Source organism: Ahaetulla prasina, chromosome 5, assembly GCF_028640845.1.
Source record: "Ahaetulla prasina isolate Xishuangbanna chromosome 5, ASM2864084v1, whole genome shotgun sequence".
In the NCBI taxonomy this organism is placed as follows: Eukaryota; Metazoa; Chordata; class Lepidosauria; order Squamata; family Colubridae; genus Ahaetulla; species Ahaetulla prasina.
Window position 1 is genome coordinate 55,780,182 of NC_080543.1, and position 20,891 is coordinate 55,801,072.

The window sequence follows — 20,891 nt, forward strand, 5'->3', positions numbered from 1 at the left end:
GGCTGTGGATGCCGGCATCCCGATTCAGTCAACTGCAGCCGCGGTTGACTGTCGGAGGCGAGTTATTGGCCCCAAAGGATAGGGTGCGCAACTTAGGTGTCCTCCTGGATGACCGGCTGTCGTTTGAAGATCATTTGACGGCCGTCTCCAGGAGGGCCTTCCACCAGGTCCGCCTGGTTCGGCAGTTGCGCCCCTTCCTTGATCGGGATGCCTTGTGCACAGTCACTCACGCGCTCGTTACCTTTCGCTTGGATTATTGTAATGCTCGCTACATGGGGCTCCCCTTGAAGTGCACTCGGAGGCTTCAGTTAGTCCAGAATGCAGCTGCGCGGGTGATAGAGGGAGCTTCGCGTAGCTCCCACGTAACACCGCTCCTGCGCAGACTGCACTGGCTACCTGTGGCCTTCCGAGTGCACTTTAAGGTGTTGGTTACGACCTTTAAAGCGCTCCATGGCTTAGGGCCTGGGTACTTACGGGACCACCTGCTGTTACCATATGCCTCCCACCGACCCGTACGCTCTAACAGAGAGGGACTTCTCAGGGTGCCGTCCGCCAAACAATGTCGGCTGGCGGCCCCCAGAGGAAGGGCCTTCTCTGTGGGGGCTCCCACACTTTGGAACGAGCTTCCCCCAGGCTTACGTCAAATACCTGACCTTCGGACTTTCCGCCGCGAACTGAAGACATACCTTTTTATTCGCGCGGGGCTGGCCTAAATTTTAAATTTTATATTTTAAGTTTTAAATTTTAAATTACATAAATTTTATCGATTTTAATTTTTTTACTAATTTTAAATGGGGTTTGGTTTTATAAATTTTAAGGTTCTAGGCTAATTATAATAAGTTTTTTAATTCGTATTTTAAATGGTATATTGTGGTGTTTTGTATTTTATTGTTGCCTGTACACCGCCCTGAGTCCTTCGGGAGAAGGGCGGTATAAAAATCAAATAAATAATAATAATAATAATAATAATAATAATAATAATAATAATAATAATAATAATAGTTAGGTAGAAGCAGAAAAAGGCATGGGTGAGATTAAATCTGTATCTAACTGAATGTTCTCAATATGAACAAAGTCTTTTGTTCTTGGCTCAGTTGCAATAGTAGCATAATACAGTGTTATCTTTGGTTCAGCAGTACACAAAGTTCTGTGGCAGTTGACCTTGAGAGCTTTCAAGTGTAATCCAGAGAGATGTTACATGTGAAAATTATATTTGACAATCCCTAGTCCCAAGAACTGTCTTCTGTATGTTGAAGACAGATGTTAGTTGCACATGAAAACCAAGCAAATATTGTTCTTTCTTAATAGAAACTGATATGAACTACACACACACACACACACACACACACACACACACACACTAATACAGGGTATTTTGCATGGATGTTATTTTTTCCTGAGGTAAAGACTGAACCAAGAAATAAAACTTCTTCTCTGCATTATTTCTTATGCTAAAAGAGATGTTTGAGAATTGACTCTTTTGCTGATTGCAGCTGATAACTAAATTTTTCAGTGTGAGCATCTACACCTTATCACAAAGGGTTAATAAAATACTAAGAATTGTCAACTTGCCAATAATTGAAAGAAAGACTATTGTGTATTAATGTTTTCCTTCTATTGCCACTGTGAGAATGGGCATTGCCAACCCACATTGCAAAAATTTGAGTAATGTTTACAATCTGCAGTGGAAACAGAAAAAAAGGGAAAAGATAAGAGTTAGCTTTGTGTAGCTGTTCTTGGCTGGCTGGGTTATGAGACAGCACGACTAGTAAATATTGGAACATTTAAGAAATGGGAGAAAAAACACAAAGGCAAATCAGATACTGAAAGAACTGTTAGGGACAAAAATTAAACTTCAGCAATGGAGAATCAACTGTCCTCCAGATGTTGTTGGATTTCAATTCCTATTAGTCCAGCCTAGGAAGTGGGGGACACACTGGCTCAGGGGCTAGGGTGTTGAGCTTGTCGATCGAAAGGTCGGCAGTTCGAATCCCTAGTGCTGCCGTGTAACGGGGTGAGCTCCCATTACTTGTCCCAGCTTCTGCCAACCTAGCAGTTTCGAAAGCACATAAAAATGCAAGTAGAAAAAATAGGGACCACCTTTGATGGGAAGGTAACAGTGTTCCGTGCGCCTTTGGCGTTGAGTCATGCCAGCCACATGACCACAGAGATGTCTTCGGACAGCGCTGGCTCTTTGGCTTTGAAATGGAGATGAGCACCGCCCTCTAGAGTTGACAACAACTAGCATGTACCTGCAAGGGGAACCTTTACCTTTGCCTTTAGGAAGTGATTAAAGAATAACAGATTATGGTAATCATTTTTTTTCCTGGATCGGACATCGTTTCATCAGATGTATACAATATTGTCCTGAAAGAGGAGTCGGTTGGAACACACACGTCTCACAAACACAGAAACAGATCAATTTGGGGGATAGCAACAACAAAAGAACAACATTATTGGATTAACACAAGTATTCTTGCATTGTTGAGTTGATTAATGTCTTGTCATGCTCCAAAAACTAAGAAAGAGACACTGAGTTTCTTCTAAGCAGTTTCTTCTATTGTTCCTCACCTACAGAGAGAAATATTGCAAATTAAAGCAATTTACTTGCAGCAAAAAGACATTCTTTGATAACTCCTAGGGAGGAGCTGTCTTGATCCTTTTCCTCCCAACCAAACTTCACTGTCTCTTGCTCCTCTGGAATGCATCCCTTCTCTCCTGGGAGTTTGGACTACATTCTGCCACATTTCTAGTGTAATAAGAAAATTTGATCTCTGATTATTCTGTGAAAAACTGTGGCATAGCAAAGAATAAGCAGCATGCTAGTGAAGCTGCTCAGATCTGCTCACATGTTCATCTTATATGTGGGCAGTTAATGAATACTAGTTAATAAATGAAATAAATCTCATTTATTAAAAAAAAAGAATATGAGGTTGGATCAGTGGTGGGTTTCAGCAGGTTCTGACCAGTTCTGGAGAACCAATAGCGAAAATTTGAGTAGCTCGGAGAATCGGTAGTAAAAAATTCTGACTGGCCCCGACCCCATCTATTCTCTGCCTCTCAAGTCCCATCTGATTTGCAGTAACCTTCCCTGGATTGGGAGTGAATGGAGATTTTACAGTATCTTTCCTGCCATGCCCACCAAGCCACGCCCACCAAGCCATGCCACGCCCACCAAGCCACACCCACAGAACCGGTAGTAAAAAAAATTGAAACCCACCACTGGGTTGGATGCATATCAGAATATATTTTATGATTGTTATTTCATGACCATAGCAAGTTTATGCTTTTAATCCAAAGCCCATGTTTGAGTCAAAATCTTGGATTCACTGCTCTACAAGAAGGCTAGGAAAGATTGCTCCATGTAACCTTAAGAATGGCTACCACTAAGGGCTTCTCAGCCTTCTTCAAAACTAACATTGGTTCAGAGTAAAATTGTCCATAGGCATCCTGAGCAACAGCTGTCTAACCAAGGAGAATTATATCATAAAGGAAGGGGAGGTAGGTTGGCTAAATGCCTGAAAGTCAGGGTTCCTTTGGACAGACACACATGAACAATGTATGCAAAGCCAGAGTGAATTTTAAATGATAACTAAACTAAATGGGAAATGTTCACCAGTCAACTGGCGACAGTTATTGGGAGGAGAAAAACTAAGAAAGAGACACTGAGTTTCTTTTTACAAGGCAAAATTTTTTATTTTCCATAATAATTCCCACAATTTGACCAGTGTACAATACAATCACTTATCCAACAATCAATCCTATACTCAAATTATACTCAATTAGGGCTGCTCGACCGCCACTCCCTCCCTTAATCCTTTCTTCCCTTCTCATCCTTCTTCAACTTTCCCCACCATCCTTCTCCTCGCTTTCCTACTTCCCCACCTCTTTCCCACTTCTCACTACCATCCTTTCTAACCTTCTATCTTCTCCTTCTTCTCCTCCTCCTATCCTTTCTTCTCCCTCCCTTCTTTCCTATCTACCCACCTGCCTACCTACTTTCTTCCTTCTTTACTCCTCTTTCCTTACCCTTTTCCTTCGGGAGTGGTTACCGAGCAGTCCCGACTTTACACAATTCCAACTTGTTTAATTCTACTATTATTCCTGTACAATGGCAACCAATCAATTTATAGTCTTCCCCTTCTCCCCCCACATTCCCCCCCCCCGAGACTTCCCAGAACAGAATACAGGGTATTGTAACTAACAAACATAATCTAAAATATAACATAATGGGGGATAGCAACAACAAAAGAACAACATTATTGGATTAATACAAGTATTCTTGCATTGTTGAGTTGATTAATGTCTTGTCATGCTCCAAAAACCAAGAAAGAGACACTGAGTTTCTTCTAAGCAGTTTCTTCTATTGTTCCTCACCTACAGAGAGAAATATTGCAAATTAAAGCAATTTACTTGCAGCAAAAAGACATTCTTTGATAACTCCTAGGGAGGAGCTGTCTTGATCCTTTTCCTCCCAACCAAACTTCACTGTCTCTTGCTCCTCTGGAATGCATCCCTTCTCTCCTGGGAGTTTGGACTACATTCTGCCACATTTCTAGTGTAATAAGAAAATTTGATCTCTGATTATTCTGTGAAAAACTGTGGCATAGCAAAGAATAAGCAGCATGCTAGTGAAGCTGCTCAGATCTGCTCACATGTTCATCTTATATGTGGGCAGTTAATGAATACTAGTTAATAAATGAAATAAATCTCATTTATTAAAAAAAAAGAATATGAGGTTGGATCAGTGGTGGGTTTCAGCAGGTTCTGACCAGTTCTGGAGAACCAATAGCGAAAATTTTGAGTAGCTCGGAGAATCGGTAGTAAAAATTCTGACTGGCCCCGACCCCATCTATTCTCTGCCTCTCAAGTCCCATCTGATTTGCAGTAACCTTCCCCTGGATTGGGGAGCGAATGGAGATTTTACAGTATCTTTCCCCTGCCATGCCCACCAAGCCACGCCCACCAAGCCATGCCACGCCCACCAAGCCACACCCACAGAACCGGTAGTAAAAAAAATTGAAACCCACCACTGGGTTGGATGCATATCAGAATATATTTTATGATTGTTATTTCATGACCATAGCAAGTTTATGCTTTTAATCCAAAGCCCATGTTTGAGTCAAAATCTTGGATTCACTGCTCTACAAGAAGGCTAGGAAAGATTGCTCCATGTAACCTTAAGAATGGCTACCACTAAGGGCTTCTCAGCCTTCTTCAAAACTAACATTGGTTCAGAGTAAAATTGTCCATAGGCATCCTGAGCAACAGCTATCTAACCAAGGAGAATTATATCATAAAGGAAGGGGAGGTAGGTTGGCTAAATGCCTGAAAGTCAGGGTTCCTTTGGACAGACACACATGAACAATGTATGCAAAGCCAGAGTGAATTTTAAATGATAACTAAACTAAATGGGAAATGTTCACCAGTCAACTGGCGACAGTTATTGGGAGGGGAGAAAAACAAAGCTGGTAAAACCATCAGTCTGTCCTTAACATGCTCTGTACATCATTTATTTATTTATTTATTTATTTAATTTGATTTTTATACCGCCCTTCTCCCGAAGGACTCAGGGCGGTGTACAGGCAAAATAAAAACAACAATACAAATATACACAATTTAAATACCCTTAAAAAACTTATTCAAAATTAGCCTGATATTAAAAAATCATCATCAATTAAAACCCCATTTAAAATTTGTAAAATTCCCTTTTAAAATCCAATTAAGCCAGCCCCGCGCGAATAAAAAGATGGGTCTTCAGTTCGCGACGAAATGTCCGAAGGTCAGGTATTTGACGTAAACCAGGGGAAGCTCGTTCCAGAGGTGGGAGCCCCACAGAGAAGGCCCTTCCTGGGGCCGCCAGCCGACATTGTTTGGCGGACGGCACCCTGAGAAGTCCCTCTCTATGGGGCGTGCGGGTCGGTGGGAGGCATGTGGTAGCAGCAGGCGGTCCCGTAAGTACCCAGGTCCTAAGCCATGGGCGCTTTAAAGGTCGTAACCAACACCTTAAAGTGCACTCGAAGGCCACAGGCAGCCAGTGCAGTCTGCGCAGGAGGCGGTGTTACATGGGAGCCACGGTAGCTCCCTCTATCACCCGCGCAGCTGCATTCTGGACTAACTGAAGCCTCCGAGTGCACTTCAAGGGGAGCCCCATGTAGAGAGCATTACAGTAATCCAAGCGAGAGGTAACGAGAGCATGAGTGACTGTGCATAAGGCATCCCGATCAAGGAAGGGGCGCAACTGCCGGACCAGGCGAACCTGGTAGAAGGCCCTCCTGGAGACGGCCGCCAAATGATCTCCAAACGACAGCCGATCATCCAGGAGGACGCCTAAGTTGCGCACCCTATCCTTTGGGGCCAATAACTCGCCTCCGACAGCCAGCCGCGGCTGCAGCTGACTGAATCGGGATGCCGGCATCCACAGCCACTCCGTCTTGGAGGGATTAAGCTTGAGCCTGTTTCTCCCCATCCAGACCCGTCGGCTTCCAAACACCGGGACAGCACTTCAACAACTTCATTGGGGTGGCCGGGGTGGAAAAGTACAGCTGAGTATCATCAGCGTACTGCTGGTATCTCACCCGAAACCACTGATGATCTCACCCAGCGGCTTCATGTAGATGTTGAACAACAGGGCGAGAGAATCGACCCTGCGGGACCCCACAAGTGAGGCCCCTCGCGGTCGACCTCTGCCCCCGTCAACACCGTCTGCGTCCGGTCGGAGAGATAGGAGGAGAACCACCGATATCGGTGCCTCCCACTCCCAATCCCCCAGCCGGCGCAGCAGATACCATGGTCGATGGTATCGAGCGCGCCGAGAGGTCTAATAAGACCAGGGCAGAGGAATAACCCCTGTCCCTGGCCCTCCAGAGATCATCCACCAATGCGACCAAAGCTGTCTCCGTGCTGTATCCGCGTCGGAAGCCGGACTGGAACGGATCTAGATAGACATCTTCATCCAGGTATTGGGGTAGCTGCCGCGCCACGGCACCCTCTACAACCTCCGCAACAAAGCGAAGGTTGGAGACTGGACGATAATTACCCAAAATAGCTGGGTCCAGGGAGGGCTTCTTAAGGAGGGGTCTCACCACCGCCTCTTTCAAGGCGGCAGGGAAAACCCCTTCCAATAAAGCGTTGATAATCCTCTGGAGCCAGCCTCGTGTCACCGCCTGAGTGGCCAGTACCAGCCAGGAAGGGCACGGGTCCAGTAAACATGTCGTGCCGTGCAGCCCCCAACAACCTGTCGGCGTCCTCGGGAGCCACAGGGTCAAACTCATCCCAAATGGACTCAACAAGGCGTGCCTCCTCTCCCTCGCTTGGATCATCCCAATTTCGGTCCAGACCGTCCCTCAGCTGAGCGATTTTATCGTATAGATAACCGCTAAACTCCTCGGCTCGTCCCTGCAACGGGTCATCCGCACCTCCTGATGTAGGAAGGCGGGTCACCCAAACAGGGCGGCCGGGCGGTTATCTGCCGGCGCAATGAGGGTGGGCGTGAAGCGCCTCGCTTCCCCCATTGCCACTAGGTAGGTCCTAGAATAGGACCTAACTAGTGTCCGATCAGCTTCGGAGCGACTGGACCTCCAGGTGCTCTCCAGGCGTCTTCTCTGGCGTTTCATCTCCCTCAGCCCCTCGGAGTACCAGGGGGCCGGACGAGATCTCCGCCGGGTCAGAGGCCGCAAAGGCACGACACGGTCCAAGGCCCCGGCCGCGGCCTGTTCCCAGGCCGTGACCAGTTCCTCAGTCGTGCCGTGGGCCAGTTCCTCAGGGAATGGCCCAAGCTCCGTCAGGAACCTCTCGGGGTCCATCAGGCGCCTGGGACGGAACCACCGATGATAACCCTATTGATGAATACTGTACAAGTAGCAGGACTGGGATCATCCAAGTGAGAAGCAAATTTTATACTGCCAGGCATAGTAGATACAATTTCTCAGATTTGATGAAGAACCCTAAATCAGATTCCTGGAATCTTTTCAAGTGTTATTGCATAATTGAAAGAACCCAGAAATTTTGCAATATTTAAATATTACATTAAATTTTTTTCTCTGTGTGTGGTGATTGTAGTCAAGATCATCTAAAGATATTGCAAGTACTTTGATGTCTATACCCAGATTAGATGGACCCATGCGTGACTCAATTCAATTGTTCCTAGGACCTGAAGAAACATTAACAAATTCAGCAGTACCCTTTGATATTCACTTATGGAGTTTTAAGTGGAATGAGATAATCTTGCCAATATGATAGCTTGAACTGTAGTTGTTGTTCTAAAGGTTTCTGACTTCATTCTTCTTGTTGATATGGTTGTTTGCTGATGTTGTTATAAATTTTTCAGTTCCATCTGGCACATTCTTGTGAGGACTTGATGGATGAAACTTTTAGGAACCTGGCCAATCATTTGTGTGGTACTTCACTCTATTTTGATCTGAAATAAATAGGTCTGTAATGAAAAATAGATGGTAAGTCAACAGTTCTTATTACAAAATATAGATTGAACTCTTCCAGCCAATATAATTAACATTTATGTTAATTATCTTAGCTTGATGATACTCATGTTAGCTCTTGAAATAAAAGACTGGGTAATACTTGTTTTCCAGCAAAGCATTCTGCCAGTTTTGTGATTGTTGGCTGGTAGCCAGATATTTGGTTTATGAAGGGTTTAGTTGTTTTTCTTTCAATACCAAGATCTGCCACTAAAAATCTGGTGCCATAGATAACCACTTAGAATTAAATAATTCTAAGGTCAGGAATTTATTCTGAGTAGCGACTATAACTGAAAATAACAGCACTTCCACATAGAAAAAAATCAGTCTTTGTTATTACCACAATTTTTATTTTTGCTTCAATAGTATAATTTAGATGAAGATGAAAAACATAAAAAGATTGGGTCTGTGGGACTTTTGTGACCTCTTGAGTCACAAAGCACCTATTTCACCCTCAATTCTATCCAAGTAGCAGGACTGGGATCATCCAAGTGAGAAGCAAATTTTATACTGCCAGGCATAGAAGATACAATTTCTCAGATTTGATGAAGAACCCTAAATCAGATTCCTGGAATCTTTTCAAGTGTTATTGCATAATTGAAAGAACCCAGAAATTTTGCAATATTTAAATATTACATTAAATTTTTTTCTCTGTGTGTGGTGATTGTAGTCAAGATCATCTAAAGATATTGCAAGTACTTTGATGTCTATACCCAGATTAGATGGACCCATGCGTGACTCAATTCAATTGTTCCTAGGACCTGAAGAAACATTAACAAATTCAGCAGTACCCTTTGATATTCACTTATGGAGTTTTAAGTGGAATGAGATAATCTTGCCAATATGATAGCTTGAACTGTAGTTGTTGTTCTAAAGGTTTCTGACTTCATTCTTCTTGTTGATATGGTTGTTTGCTGATGTTGTTATAAATTTTTCAGTTCCATCTGGCACATTCTTGTGAGGACTTGATGGATGAAACTTTTAGGAACCTGGCCAATCATTTGTGTGGTACTTCACTCTATTTTGATCTGAAATAAATAGGTCTGTAATGAAAAATAGATGGTAAGTCAACAGTTCTTATTACAAAATATAGATTGAACTCTTCCAGCCAATATAATTAACATTTATGTTAATTATCTTAGCTTGATGATACTCATGTTAGCTCTTGAAATAAAAGACTGGGTAATACTTGTTTTCCAGCAAAGCATTCTGCCAGTTTTGTGATTGTTGGCTGGTAGCCAGATATTTGGTTTATGAAGGGTTTAGTTGTTTTTCTTTCAATACCAAGATCTGCCACTAAAAATCTGGTGCCATAGATAACCACTTAGAATTAAATAATTCTAAGGTCAGGAATTTATTCTGAGTAGCGACTATAACTGAAAATAACAGCACTTCCACATAGAAAAAAATCAGTCTTTGTTATTACCACAATTTTTATTTTTGCTTCAATAGTATAATTTAGATGAAGATGAAAAACATAAAAAGATTGGGTCTGTGGGACTTTTGTGACCTCTTGAGTCACAAAGCACCTATTTCACCCTCAATTCTATCCAAGACTCTCCAGGAAATTAGGCTTGTTCCCCATGTTTGAAAAGTGGCCTTCAATGTGCCATATGAAGGGGAATCATTGTTGGTTAAGCAATTAAAATCAGAGCTCTCCATTCTATCAATAGATTCAGGTCTACTGTTCATACTTATTATTCACTGTGTTTGTGGAGGTAGAAGATATCCAAGATATTATCAGGTGATTTCAAAAGGCGTATTTCTTATTTGTCACTCAGCACCTGCTTTGTGAAAAAAAAATGTTCTCAAAATATAATCCTTTAATTAATCCCTTACTGTGTTTCTGAAGGCAAAGATCATTTTGGTCTAAAAATACTTAGTTAAAAACAAATATTACAGTATTCAACATCTTTATTTAGAAACATTTTCTAGTGGTATTAAGTATAATTTATGTAGTAATCAAAATCTTGAACTCTAGCTTGCTCATGTTCATTCTTTAAAATTCATACATATATTATTTCATGTACGATGCATGCTTAAATAATGATCCAATAATTTCTGAGCTCATGGATACCCAGCATCTCGCTGCTTTCATTAAAGCATCCTGGCTTTTTTCAGGCTTGTGCACAAGCCTGAAAAAAGATGCTGCTGCTTTAAGAAATCATTAATTAAGGTTAATATGACTGTTAAAGCAGAAGCAGCCATATTCAAGTTTGTGCTGGACTCAGGATAGAGGGCAAGAGAGTTATCTGGCAATTGGTCTGAAACTGAAATCAGAGTTAAATTTAGACATTTGTCATTTTTAATTTGTGTTTGTCTCTATCTATATGTATTATTGCTAAGAGCATCAAGAGTTGCAAATGGCCTAGATCTCTGAAAAGCCTGCATACGACCTACTCTGTTAAGCCATTAAAACTGCCATTGATTAGTACAAAATACAGAGGGGTTGGGTCTGGGGAATGATCAACCCTACTTCCACTGATTTCATGAGAGAAAAGAGGCTATATAAATGCATTACTATCCATTGTTATAGGTGTAACCCAATACCAAGAGCCATTAATTCTCCACTTTTGAAAATTTCTGGTAGTAAAGTATCTAGTAATTCTGTTTAAATATTCTGTATTTTCTGATTTTGTGTGAGAAATCAGAAGATAAACTGAATTTTGATAAACTGTGTATGCTTTTTCTGTTGAATAAAGGGTTTCTTACAAGTAGCAAAAAACTGAGAATGTCATTGAACCTAACATGGTGCCCAAGGAAGAGTAAAGCTGCCCAAGGAAGAATGAGCCGCTTGTCCTTTCTCTCTTGATCTGGCTAAAAGCTGGGGAAAGAGAGCAGTTGTTCACTTGTTCATTCATGGGCTCCAGGAGTAGTGGCAGGAACTGGCTTTGCCAAATAACTGTTGAGAGAATGGTACTAGAATCATGGTGATGATCTAAAGCAACATGAAAAAGACCAAAAGTTGCAGCCTATTTGAAGCATTTCTTTCTTTCTTTTTCTTTCTTCCTTCCTTCCTTCCTTCCTTCCTTCCTTTTTTTGATTGGATGGTCTTCCTTGCCGAAAGATGAAGCTTGCAAAGGGTGTGTATGAAGCTGATAATTCTCTGGCAATATCTACAGAAAATTTCTCACAGCCCCTGCAGGTATGGATCCAGGAAACAGGACCTGACTGGACCAACCAGTACTAAGAGTTACTGAACCTCAGAACTCAGTGTAAATTCAAGATTTCAGTTTAAGTGATTTCCTGTTGGGGCTTGTTTTTATCCTGATTAAATATAGCTATAAGCCATAACTAAAAGAGGACTCCAGGATAAGATCCTTTGTTTCTCCTTAACTTGAAGTAAACATCTATAGATTTTTCCTTATCAAATGGAAACAGCAAAATCCCATAACTATTTTCATCCTTCATGGTGCAATAACATCACTTTCATTTTAAATGACACTTCAAGGGATAAAATTTCTATTGAATACCTGGTATTTTTTTCATTTTTGTCTGACAAAGTAAATGTTATTGTACCATTCATGGAGCCACTGAATAATGAAATAAATGGTAAAAAGTACTTAGGTACAGGGATAGGAATTTACAGATCAAAATAGCAGCTAAAATGCCCAGAAACTCATTCAAAAGTCTGCATAGCTAATATCCTCAAGAGAATACTGGGCTGATTTGTGCATAGGAACATTTTGTTCCAAACAGATAAGAAACCAAATTAACATAGAGGTAGGCCCTCATTCTTCAGTGTCCTGTGGAGATGCAACTTGCAGTCCCTCAAAGGCTGTGATTACAGATAAACAGAATACATCTTTGCAGAAGAAGACTACAAACTTGCAAGAAAAGCATTATGAAGCAACAAATAATTATTTTTCTTTTTCTCTCGTCACTACAAAAACTGCTGGAAAACAGCAAGTGGCAAACAATCTTCCAGCCACAAAACCCCGAAATCTTTTTCCCTCTCCGAGTTTCATTGCTTCCTTTTCTGAACTCCACTTCTCTGGGGCTTTCCTTATTTCCTCCTTGAAGTTGAAAAGAAGGCTCTGCCTAATCCTATCTCCTACTTCTTGCTCACTGTGAGTAGCAGAGAGAACTGGTTTCACCTGTTCTGTTCTGTTCTGTTCTATTCCAATATAGGCAACTCTACACTGAGCATAAGCAGTTACCTCTGCCAGTTTGTTTATCCTTCATCTTTTAGCTGTGCTTTTTCTGTAAAGGTGGTGATGGTGGATTTGCTCCTCTTCAACACCTCCCAGTAAAAAGAAAAAAAGAAAGAGACAATTGAGCAAATAATGGTGGTAGTTGCTTTGTGGTAAGGTTTGAATGTATGGGAAAATGTGGGCATGCTGTCTTTTCTCTTCACTAGCCTGTCTCCATCTCAGCCGTTTGCCTTCTCTATCAGAATTTTCATTCTTGAGTTTTCCTGGTTAAAACATCATATTTTCTCCCCCTTTCTGTTTTTGACACAATCTCACCAGGTTTCCAGCAAGTTAGAGGAAAGACAGCAGATGAGATGTATTTGTGTTTATCAGTTTCCTCTACATTTGTCACTTTCAATCACTTCCACTTTTGTGGAGTAGTAGCCCGGCACATAATGAGTTCATTTCTCCCACTGTTAGGGGACGTAATAATATACACAACCATAAAAGGGACAGCTTCTCTTGAAATCTATGCAGCAACACTATTTATTAGGACTTGAAGAAGACATAGTTGAAGAGAACAGAGATTAGCAATGGGAACAGCAAATTTTATTTTGGCATTGATTTGTTTTACAGATAAGTGAACCTTTCCTATTAATCAAGCCAAAAGTTATTGACCATTTTTAATTCAAATTTAGAGGAGAAAGGAATATTGCTTCACTAAATGTAACACAGTTAAATATTTTTTTAGGTTACCTAACCAAACTCCTGCGAAACCATACTGTGTATGCCTGTGATGGTGATCATTTGAGTCTCCGGTGTCCTCGGCATTCAACAATAAGTGTCCAATCTGCATATTATGGGCAAGCTTACCACTTGTGTAGTGCACAACAACCTGAAGTCATGGTGAAAGAGCCACTAAACTGTGTGGCATCTACTACCTTGCAGGTATAAAACACTATATTGTAGCACGTAAAACAAATCAGGAATATTTTAGATAATTTATTTACAGTAGATTAAAAATGAAATGAATAAAGATTCAGCATGTTCTATCCGGAATATCAGTTATAAAGCTTGATTAAGTTTGCAGATGAGTCGGTTTAATTTGTTGGAGGATTTATAGCATATAATTAATTATGAGGCCTTGTCAGGTGACATTTCTTCATAATTTTGTTCCTTTAGAATAAAGAGTTTGTCCATATTGATACAGAGAATATGTCCATATTGATACAGAGAATAAATCTGAGTACTTTTAAAGCTGATATTTGATTGTTTAAGAATTATAAAATGACATTCACATTTTAAAGTCCATAACTTTTTAAATGAAACTGACTGAAATTTGAAGTAGAGTGCCACAAGCTACTCAAGAACCCCTTGGAGCAGGGTCTCATCATCGTAAAAGCAATCCAGTTTGGGAGGTGGGAACAGTTGTCACAGGCTGAGTTGCTGAATGAGCTGTCTGAATTCCTCTCTTGCCAAGCAGATTGGGACAAAAGACCATCCAACAATGTGAATGTCTATTAAGATTCATGACCAATGGTCCAATGTTAATTTGTGCCAATCCACTAGTTTTGTCAGAATTGTCTTGGCATTAGTTTAGGTCAGTGGAGTTTCCTGAAAGATTTAAATTTATACTGCCAACAGAAAAATTCTGGCTCCAGATTTTCAATCAGCCACAGAATGTATAGCACAGTATGGATAAGATAATGGAATACTACCAATAAGTATATTGAAATATCAACCAGCCAATTTTGTAGCAAGACTATTTAGTACTAGGCTAACAATTCAGAAGATTCTTACAGAGATTTTCTGGTTTCTCACCTTTGGCATTTTTGGCTGCCTTCTTGTAGACATGAAAATAAAATTGTAGAGCATTTTTATGTTCCAAACCATAATAATGCTACAGCCCAGTCACTTCATCATATATTGGCTAGTTATACTTACGGTACATTTTCTGGGAATGTTGCTAATGCTGCCCTCTTCTAAGGCAAGCATTATTTCCTTATAGAATAACTTAGAAATAGCAACATAAAGAATAGGGAAGTCTTTTCCTGAACACAAATGTCAAAAAAGTGGTCAGAGTTGAATGTATCCTACACAATAGGATCTTTAGTTCACCTAATTGGCATGATATTTACACATGAGTTCCGATTGTATTCATTCAATCCCCATAAATACATACCACTGAACTGTAGAGGATGCAAAGCAGATAGGATTGTAGGTTGAAGCTTCATATTCCAGACTGAGTTTAGAAGCAAACTCACTGGTTTTGGTTCTGCATTTTATTCTGTGTTTTATCCTGCTATATTAAATGGAGAAATAATAAGATATTTGGGCATTATTCTAGTTACCACAGAATTTTAAAAAATTGGAGGTACAAAGGATAACCTTTCACATCTAGGATTCATTCAATAAAAGGGAATAAAATTATATATATATATATTTGTTTTCTGAGGTTTTCGCGGGTGTTTGTATGTAGGTCTTTGGTTATTCGGGTTTTCTCCCGCGTAAAATTTGAAATGTCTTGGCGATGTTTCGACGAAATCCCATTCGTCATCATCAGGCTAGGTGCTTACAGCTTCCTATTTGTAGGAGAAAGACACTTCAAATTTTACGCGGGAGAAAACCCGAATAACCAAAGACCTACATATATATATATATATATATATATTGTTGACAAATACTATTCTGCTATAAGCAGGTAATCCAGCCTTCCTGCAATCCGTATTTGTCTTAGTACTATTTTGATGGATTTCATAAGAAGAAAAAGAAACAAGGTATAACACTTAAGTTACAAACTAGATTTGAATATAAAAATTGAAGAACATGAACATGAAATGAAGTCCTGATAATTTATTTAAAATTACTATTATAGTTAATTGTTTTTATTTTGCTTTAGTAATAATGAGCACTCAGTATGCAGTATTTGAACCATAATAAAGATAGTCCACTCTCACTGCTAAGTAGAAATTTCCCCCTTAGTTTTTGGTAGTATACTGTATAGTCTATAAGTCACTGCTTTCTTAAATCCTATTCCGGGTTAGGTAGCACATCCAAACAAATCACTGCAATCGCCCATAATCTTTTTCCTAAGAAGCCATTCTGAGTCAAATGTATAGTAAAATCTTTCTTTGATATAAAGGTGATGCTTAAGGCTTGTAATTTGCCTTTAAGCATGCCATCTTTCCATTTTTAATGTATTTCATATTTTTATGTTTACATTGAGTGGGAATATGAAGCGTATGGGAGTCAGTGTGGTATAGATCCACATCCTGCAGTGGATTGATTTGGGCAGATTATATTACAAATATATAGGTGTATGTTCATTTTTGTCCATCCACTTCTTTCTTCTGGTCTTTCCTATTTTGTAAAATGCAGTATTTAGCAAACCTACTGCAGTTTTTGCACATACATACTTAGAAGTAAAGGGCATTATAGTCAGGATAGCATTTGTCCAAATATGTTTGCATAGAATATTCCTATAAATGTGATACATGTGATTGTTCCTAATCAAAGAACTTTGCAGCCACAAAAGATAAGGTAGAAACCACCATGATTTTACACTTAATAAAAACTCATCATTGTTATCAGGGAGAATCATAATGCCATGTGCTAGAAGTTTCATAACCTTGATTTATAAGTGCTGCTTTGCAACAGTAGAAAAATAGCCTGTGAAAGTCCAGCTTTTTTTTAAAGTGAATTTACATCTGTACTTGGTGTTCTGACTGGACTGAAATGAAAAATATTTGTCCAATTTTTTTTTAATTTAAAAGACTTCCAGTTGTTCCAAAATACACCAGGATATTCTTAGAAAAACATCTGATTATTCCTATTTAAGCTCTCTGAAATAGAAAAATAACCCAATTAGAGTATTATTTTCCAGAATAAACACTTTATATACATGATTTTTTGCTGAAGCTATGAAGGAGAATTTTAATCTATAAGCATTCAGACCAGAGGTGGGTTTCAGCAGGTTCTGACCAGTTCTGGAGAACCGGTAGTGGAAATTTTGAGTAGTTAGTAGAACCGGTAGTAAAAATTCTGACTGGCCCCGCCCCCATCTAGTCTGTGCCTCCCAAGTTCCAGCTGATTGGGAGGAAATGGAGATTTTGCAGTATCCTTCCCCCAGGAGTGGGGTGGAAATCCTTCCCCTGCCACGCCCACCAAGCCATGCCATGCCACGCCCACCAAGCCACACCCACAGAACCGGTAGTAAAAATTTTTGAAACCCACCACTGATTCAGACCCATTTTCATGCTTGAGCACTGCAACCATCATAAATATGAACCAATTGCCAAGCATCCCAATTTTGATCACATGACCAATGGGGATGTTGCAAAGGTTGGGTGAAAAACGGTCATAAGTCACTTTTTTCAGTGCCTTTGTAACTTTGAACGGTCACTAAATTAACTGTTGTAAGTCGAGGACTCCCTGTATTCTGTTTCCTTTTTATATGAAATTAGTGTAAGGTTTTTGTCATTTGAGCTCTGGGAAAGGGATATCATTTGAGTTATAGTCTTTGAACTCTTCCTTTTGCCAGGTGCAGGAAAGAAGGTGAATATTGACTATTTATGTTATTTGCTGGTTCTTTTATTTCAGGATATAATGGAGATAATTGTAGCCTGCTTTCACATTGCTTTTTGAGAAACTGATTGTGCATGGAAATTCTGGTGGTGTGGAAGGATCCTTAAGTCTAATAAGGAAGCATAGAAATTGCATCCTCATTTATAAAATGCAACTAACAATATTTTTTTGGCTATTAGAATCACAAGTTGAGCCACACAACACATGCAGGCAAGCTTCTAATAGAACCACATGATCTATTAAGAGCTTCAGTTGTCAAAGCCAATATTTCTATTTTTTTTTTTTTCTAGATTGGGGGGAATTTTGAAGAGTTTGAATTTTAACTACAGTATGTCAAATACAGGCAGTCCTCAACTTCCCTTGGGAGATAAGGCGGTATAAAAATGTGATTAAATAAATAAATAAATAAATAAAATAAATAAACTTGCAACATTTCATTTAGTGACCATTCGAAGTTACAAAGTGACATGACCATTTTTCACACTTAAGACTATTGCAGCATCCCCATGGTCACATGATTTAGCTTTAGCTGTTTTTAGCTGTTTTTAATCTATTATATGTTTTCTGTTGTTGTTGTTTTTTGTCTGTGAACTATAATAAATAATAATAATAATAATAATAATTTACATTCGTATGCTTGACAACTGGTTCATATTTATGACGGTTGCAGTGTCCCAGGGTCATGTGAGCACCTTTTGGGACAAGTAAAAGCCTTCTGAGAAGTAAAGCCAATGGGGGAAGCAAGATTCACTTAACAACCATGTTACTAACTTAACAACTGCATTAATAAATATGACAAGAAAAGTTGTAAAATGGGGCAACACTTACTAACAAATTTCTCACTTAGCAACATAAATTCTGGGCTCAATTGCGGTCCTAAGACAAGGACTATATGTTATGCCAGGAATGGTTGGTTATTAGGACTTTCATTACAGTTTCAATATATTGTTCTCCTAAAAATTAGTTGAAAACTGTCACCTGTTTTCGGCAACAGGAGATCCAGGGAGCTTTTAAACACTTTTCCCCTTGTTATATTCCAATAGCTAGATTGTATTAAAAATATAAAATGTTAGATAGTAATTTTCACTATATTGTAGTTCTGTGGACATTTCTTTAATTCTCCTCTATGTATTGTTTTCTCAGTTCTCTTTTATTTGTTTGCATGCAAATTATAATCCTTTGCCCATTTTAAATATTTTGGCTCAGGATATTTATGTCCAGAAATTTGAGGAAAGTGGTTAAAAGCACTTTGCTTCTTAATGCTAATAATGGCAGTAAAGCCACAGTATATAAATATTTGAAGTTTTAAACAGCCCTTCATTAGAAGTTAATTTAGGACAGCCAAATATGACAGAAATGCATTATGCTTTCATTATAAATTTCATTTACTAGTAGCTGAACGTGTCTTTATTTAGTGGGGTTGGGGAGAATTAAAAATGGTACTATCCAAAGTAATTACAATCATAATAATGTTTAATTATGTACTTCAAGTTCAGTGAATTGTAGATCTTCAAACTGCTTCTCCCATGACAGTTTCTGAAATGGTACTCTAACATTACTACAGCTTCCTGTTTTTCCAGCATTGGTGTTCATAAAACAACCTGTGGTGGAGATTTGAATCAAGGCTTCTTATATTTAAGTTTACCATTTAGAATAGAAACATCTCTGGTAGTGATTTGTTAATATTATTTCACATAATTTACTTCGGAAATCTTATTTTAGTATTCTAATGGATAAATTTATTACTGCTAATCAGTGGGTAAAGTTTGTCATGATAGATCTTAAATAGTCAGGATTTGCATTGTTGTATAGTTCATTAAAGTTTTTTTAAAGACTTTTTTTGTTTGGTCACTGTTGCAGAAAGTCCTCGATGAATGCCAGGACCTGAGAGACTGCCAACTCCTTGTTAACAGTCGACTTTTTGGATCTGAGTTATGTCCAGGAGTCACTAAATACCTCCTAGTCTCATTTAAGTGCCGACCTAGTGAGTAATTTGCAGAATTGTCAAACACCATTTTTATGTATCTTTCGTTCAATTTAAATTGTAATAACAACACAAAAATTCTTGCATGGATTTCTGCAAAACCCTGCCTGGCTAAATTCAAACATTGCAATCACATGTAAAAATGTTTGTTGTACTTACCCTTACCCAATGTGGGCATCTTGTAGATTAGTGAATTTCCCTAACCAGGATGAACTTTGATGAGACTTTTTGGTACTGGAGTCCCTATAACAGGGGGGCACCCAGAGCAGGAAGCACTGACTAGTAGTAGCTGATAATGTTGCAATTATAAGCTAAGGGGTTTGCATGTTATGTGGATTGTAGTTTATTATGGTTATAGAAAGTGTAGTTTAGCACAGTGTGCAAGCCAATCAAATTACTGTGTAAAATTTTGTGGATATTCTTTAGTGCATTATTCTTCCCTATTTGTGTACCTATATGTAATGCTAGAGAGGTCTTCAAACAGCTATGCTGGCTGGAAAATTCTGGGAGTTGAAGTCCACAAGTCTTAAAGCTGCCAAGTTTGAAGACCACTGTAAGCTAGACAATATATATAAAGATTTGACAGCACCCCAAAGCTTCCTGTAGCTGCTTTTTCAATACATTTACACATATACAACAGTATTATCAGAAATACCTGGGAAATGTTTTTCCATATTATCCAGAAACATCCAGCACTCTTTGGCCAGAAAATATCCCAAAATAAAATTATAGAGTTATCACAGATGGCTGTGGATTCATCTTTACAGCCTGTGCTGTTTTAACTACATTTCTTCTGGGTTTGTTTGAGTGGATGTAGTATAAGCAAAAAAACAAAACAAAAGAAAGCCACCCTATTTATATTACATTACTGTTCTGTTTTACTAATAGAAAAGTGATGGTGCATCCAACCTCCATTACCATGCAGCATCATTGGCTCAATGTAGTAATTTATGGACCTGGGAAGGCCTGCTAGAGCTGTTGCTATTTTAAGTCTTTTTTTTTCTTTTTAAGTGTCTGGTGAGAAATGCTGGGCAAAGTCTCCATAGTTGCCAACATCTTTTTTTGTTGTTGTTCCCCAATAGATGCGGGGAAACAAAACAGGATCTAGTGGTGCATGCAGCCCAGAGACAACAATTTGCCAATCAGTACCCAGAGTCACTGGGAGTGAATCCTCACTCTTAGTATAAGTCTCAATCCTTTATACTAAGGGATTAGTTTGGAATATGGCCAAAGAAAACTATTGCCCTATTTTTTTCTAATCCAATGGGGTATAACTGGTTATCAGGAAAATGCACAAGGTGCATAACGCATGGTGAAGAGTATCAATAATTATGAATATTTAAATCATCTGCCATAATTCTCCATGATAGGGATTGGTCTTAATCCATGATGGGATTTAATTTTTTTTACTACCGGTTCTGTGGGCGTGGCTTGGTGGATTGGCATGGCGTGGCTTGGTGGACATGGCTTGGTGGGCGTGGCTTGGTGGGTGTGGCAAGGTAAGGATACTGTAAAATCTCCATTCCCTACATACTCCAAGGAAAGGTTACTGCAAAATCCCCATTTCCTTCCAATCAGCTGGGACTCGAGAGGCCGAGAATAGATAGGGGAGGGGCCAGTCAGAGGGGGTATTTACCGATTCCCCAAACTATTCAAAATTTTCACTACTGGTTTTCCAGAACTGGTCAGAACCTGCTGAATACCATCTCTGGT

The 20,891-nt window shown here is 39.4% G+C and overlaps 1 protein-coding gene across 2 annotated transcripts in view; it reads left to right on the plus strand.

Annotated features, from left to right (window-relative positions):
* EVA1C (eva-1 homolog C) overlaps nucleotides 1–20,891 on the plus strand; it is a 55,282-nt gene that overhangs the window by 16,748 nt on the left and 17,643 nt on the right. For both annotated transcript variants that reach the window (XR_009155396.1, XM_058185743.1), the window contains exons 2-3: nucleotides 13,362–13,558; nucleotides 19,055–19,178. Coding sequence is in view for 1 of the 2 variants with exons in the window: in XM_058185743.1 (XP_058041726.1) it covers nucleotides 13,362–13,558; nucleotides 19,055–19,178 (321 nt within the window). In the remaining variant the exon portion in view is untranslated. The remainder of the gene's footprint in view (nucleotides 1–13,361; nucleotides 13,559–19,054; nucleotides 19,179–20,891) is intronic.